Source organism: Montipora capricornis, chromosome 9 (assembly GCF_036669925.1).
Source record: "Montipora capricornis isolate CH-2021 chromosome 9, ASM3666992v2, whole genome shotgun sequence".
NCBI lineage: Eukaryota > Metazoa > Cnidaria > Anthozoa > Scleractinia > Acroporidae > Montipora > Montipora capricornis.
Window position 1 is genome coordinate 21,931,319 of NC_090891.1, and position 5,000 is coordinate 21,936,318.

General features: G+C 41.2%; 1 protein-coding gene across 1 annotated transcript in view; it reads right to left on the reverse strand.

Annotated features, from left to right (window-relative positions):
- The window catches only part of LOC138016692 (von Willebrand factor D and EGF domain-containing protein-like), a 135,381-nt gene that overhangs the window by 84,254 nt on the left and 46,127 nt on the right, over positions 1-5,000 (reverse strand). Inside the window, exons 9-11 of the mRNA XM_068863885.1 lie at positions 4,745-4,905; positions 3,907-4,327; positions 2,702-2,988 (exon numbers count right to left, since the gene is read on the reverse strand). Coding sequence (XP_068719986.1) covers positions 2,702-2,988; positions 3,907-4,327; positions 4,745-4,905 — 869 coding nt within the window. The remainder of the gene's footprint in view (positions 1-2,701; positions 2,989-3,906; positions 4,328-4,744; positions 4,906-5,000) is intronic.

Genomic DNA, 5,000 nt, shown 5'->3' on the forward strand with positions numbered 1-5,000 from the left:
AACGCCGGAAAAGTTCTCGGGACTTTTGAGAAATGCCCCCCGGGGCTCTGAGTTTTCAGTTACTAATTCGCCCGTTGCCAAGCAACTAGTTTCTCGTCCTTCCCACAGGCGCTTTACATCTTCAAAACACTCATCATTATAATAGGATAGAGATTAACGTACATTTTCGTGGTGAAATAACAACTACATACGATGTTTTCACTAGTCAAAAGTTGTCGTATCGGCCTTTTAATTGGTCGTACGACTTTTTTCACTAGTGAAAAATTGTTGTATCAGCCTCTTGATTGGCTAGTATTATGTTGACTTTTGACACAGGTGGCCCTGTGCACCGACGGCGGGAGTAAAATTTGTAAACATGGCAGCCGACTGGTGTGCGGTTTTCGAAGATTTTGTTCTTTTATTGCTTAGTTTTGTCCTCAAAATACTTCAGAAAATCTTTAAAAGTTTTAAAAGTGTTCAAGCGAGGTATGGAAGGTAAAGATCTCTTTTATTTCAAAAATATTTTGCTATTTGTTTGGGGCTTTTGTTCACGATCAGTGGTTTGATAGCCTCTCAATTAATTAACACTTACATGGTTAACTTTATGATTTCTGTACTTATGTAATAAACAAATGAAGTTATGGTTGGTTCGTTTGTACGCTTCGCTCACTCGTTCGTTTAAGCTATCCTTCACAACTCGTGAATAAAAGTCATACGCACTCACCAACATGAAGTAATCTATATTAGTCGCATTTTGAGACTATGGGTAGCCTGCACTTTGTTTCAAAGACTTTTAGCCGATTTACTTTGAAGTCTACAGCATTTTCAGTGTTGTTGTTGTTTTTTTTTGTGTTACAATATCTTGGTCAGCACGTGCTTGCTATCGTTGTTTTGCTGTTTACTTTGATTTATGCATAGGCCGCCGTATTATCTGATTCATATCCAGTTCAATTCCGCAGGCCGAAGTTCAAAGTCCTTAGGGCCGATCGTAGAGTATTTGTTCACATTTAAAGATGTTGTTAACGGCATCGATTCCAATCAAAACCAGTACACAATTTTTTTACAAGTTTCTGCGACGGTATTAAAAAATATTTAGTTTTTTTTTTCTTAACAATACAGGGAGAATGACCGTATTTATACTAGAGGACGTCTAAACTGGCCGTATTCATACTAGAGGATATCTTAGACGTCTTAGACGACTAGCATAAATACGGATTAAACGTCTGACGAATTAAACGTCTCAAGTTAAGTGCATCTAAACGACGCATTTAACAGACGTCTTAGTCGTGTCAGATGTCTAAGCCGTCTAGTATAAAGACGAGACGCACTTAACTGGGACGCACTTAGCAATGAAGGGCACATAGTCTCTTTGGTGATTAAATCCCAGGATCTTTTGACCAAAATCATGAATTTGATTTCTAGCCGTCGAAGTTAAGTGCGTCCCGTATTTATATTAGTCGCACGTTTAATGCGTCTGGACGTCTTAGACGTCCTTTAGTATAAATACGGCCATTTATAAAATTAGTCATAAGCCCGTGATGTGTTACCGAGTCATACGATAAACGGATTCCGTGGAACGAAAACACGAAAACTCGATCACGCACAAAATTCGTTAATAAATATTTCCGCCCTTATCTGTTACCTAGTCTAGCGTGGTCCAGTGGCCATCGCGGTCGCCTTTGAATGATATCACGATGTGCCGAGTTCGAATCCTTCTTGGGGTTGACTTAAATATCGATAAGTAAAGAAAATAATTACTTTGGCCAAAGATCTTGATCATGCGCAAGATTTCTTAGCATCCTAGAAAGACTTTTCAAAGAACACAACCCAAGTAGGATTCGAATTCGGTATCTGATTCAGAGGCAATCGTGGTGATCACGAAAACCTCGAAACAATACGTACATACATACATACACATACATACATACATACATACTTAATTGACCGCTCCCCCTAGGGGCTTTTCAGGGCCAATGAAACACAAGAAAACGACTGAACAGAACAACGGCAACTGTTAAGAATCCCAACCGGCCGGAGGGAAGTTGAACCAGGGAAAACCAGGATCAAATTCAACGAGTGGTCAGAGCGGGTCTTGAACCCGGGATCTCCAGATCTCAAGGCAAGCACCCTAACCACTGGGCCACACTGCCTCCTACCTGCCTGCCTCCTACCTGCCCCCTACGTGACAGATGAACGGGGATACATGTATTAAACAATTGTGTGCGTGACCAGAAACGATTTTTTGTATTTTCGTTGCACGCAATATGACTCGGTGACACATCTAACCGGGGTAATATTCTCCCCGGTGTTGTTAAAAAGTTTTAAAAACCAGTTTTAAAAACCATCGCTGAAACTCTTGAACCATCCGTCTAATGGTTTTGATTGGAATCAATGTTGTTAACAACAGTTTTGGGTTAGCCTTTACCAAATACCGAAAAACTAATCTACGATAATACTTAACCTATAATTGGGTTGTGAAATGTGGACTTTGGACTTTGGACTTTGGACTTCGTACTGCAAAACTGAACCGAAATTACAAAGAATCGCATCGTGGGCCAGCGGGCACCGTCGGGATTTCCAATACAACCTGTCTACTCTAATTAAAAAAGCTTGAAAAACTTAAAGCGCAATAGCACTCCGTATCAATTAAAACATTGAATGATGAGTTGAGGAAGTGGGTGGTGTGGGGGAAATAAGAAATTAGAATTTTCGTCACTGTTACCTCTGAATCGACGGTATTTCGTAAAGGCTGGCCGAACAATCATCCGCTATGAAATCCTTGTAGCATAAACAAGAGCCGTTTACACAGTTTCCGTTAAACGAGCAGTCCTTGGGGCAAAGTGATGCCGAAATTGCCTCCACCAAAGCAGGTCCAGCTGAACCGCCTTCATCACCACTACTCGAGTTTGTGGAATTTGTAGCGCTTGACAAGTTTAAAGCCGCCAAATTTCCACATTGGTCCATCATGGCAACAACACCTCCACTTACATAGGAGTAGTCACCAGTGTACTGATTTCAACAAAGCAAAGTACAAACACATAAATGCTGTCATGAGCTTTCGAGAAACGTAAATCTTCACATAAACATCGGAGAGATAAGGCCAAAATGCTCCAGGCAAGATCATTGATTTGCAAAATCGAAAGACAAGGGAATAGCTTTCTTTTTTCAGTTTTATTATAGGAGTTAGTCAAAAAGGAAGAGAGGGGGGGGGGGGGAGGGGTGGAGGTGCTCGTGGGAAAGTTTGAATTAAACACCTAAAGGAGACCAATCTGGGCGTGGCACAGGCTTTTTTGACCTTAAGAGAGACCAGTGATGGCGTTTTGTCTAGAACACCCCAAGTGAGACCAAATTCCGAAAGCGAGACGACGAGCATTCCCGCTCCTTTTATATGCGAGGTTTCCCCGGGGGAGTCAGTCAAATTATAGGGTTAATTTCTATAGAAGAACGTACTTTTATCAAACGAGTTGATGACGGTAAATTAAGCAGCGTAAGAAAGATTATGTGAGCTGACGTTTCGACCGTTAGCCCTTCGTCATTCAGTCAGCCAGTCGTTCATGTGTGCATTCTTTACGGTTAAAACTCTCGAAACCCTTCGTCATTCAGTCAGCCACTCGTTCATAAGTGCTTTCTTTACAATTAAATCTCTCGAAGCCCCTTCATCATTCAGTCAGCCACTCGTTCAAACTCTCGATGACCTTTGTCATTCAGTCAGCTAGACATTGCAGACATTTCAAATATCGTTGATTAGTTGTTTTGAAACCGGAATGATCTCAAATTAAAGCCTTCTTGCTGCCGGTGAATTTACAATCTCGCTAGCTATAGGTGTAGATGTGCCTTCATGCCTTAAGATATGCAAGTTCTTGTTGTTGTTGTTTTATGCGACATTCACTCTTGGCCCAGGTCACCGTTCTCAACAATCTTACTCACCTCAACATCCATAGAGCACACATCAACTAAGGCCTGCAGGTCAACTCCAACCTTGGCACAAAGTTTGCCAACTTTAGTCTCTGATATTCTCTTTTCACAGTAATAAGTTGCATTTTCTTTTGAAAATTTCTCAGCCTCTCTTCTCCCGCGTATGCGCACGGCGGCTGTTCGCTTGAATAACACAAAATCTTCGTCTGTTGGGTCATCAGAAAATTGAATATCCCTTTTTTGTCGATCGCACAGGAACATGGGTGATAACTTTTCCTTTTTCACGGTAGGAAAAGCATAGTGAAAGGAGTTTTGGCATTCCGTGGGACCTTCAGTCTCACTTTTGTTGCATAGGCAAGCAACGGAATAAGCCACTTCTTTATCATCTACACGCGGTGGAAGAACATCAAAGTAACTTTGATCATGTAACAACCTATTGAAAGAAAAACCAAAACAAATTAATTTCAGTGAGATGGGTTACTACCCGCCTAAAGCTTGGTTGCGGACGGCTTTTCTCTTTCTAATAAGAATGGAAACACCGCAACTATGAATTGAACAACAGTGCCTTGGCAAGATAATTTTGGTGATGCAAAAGACCGGAAATATAAGCGGTATGAGTTACTGATAAATGCTTGCACAGGGGCTGGCTGGAGTCCAGAGTATTATCACCTTGCTGATGGTTGCCGGGGTTAAGCATGAACAGTTCCAGGAGGACACTATTTTGTCAAAGTCATTAATTACATAAACTACGATATCAGTCGTAAAGTAAACCAAAACATAAATGGGATGTAGAGCAGCAAAATCCAAAACATGCAAATAAACATTTAAACAGGGATATTGGAATCAGTACCTTAAATTCTCGCCGTAAGTACGATAGTCTTGACCGGCTTGAGGGAATAAGCACAGGCCAGATTCCTGAGTTGTAACATTGGCCCTTGGCGTGTAAAGACGAACATCCAATCCCCAATAGAACCTGTCTATACCAACTTTCGTTCCTGAAGGAAACAAAACCTACGAATGCAAAGATGGATTTCAAACTTAGCGCGTTGTCTAAATTAAGGTGACGTAAACCGTGATCCCAAAGTGTTTAAATGGAATACAAGCAA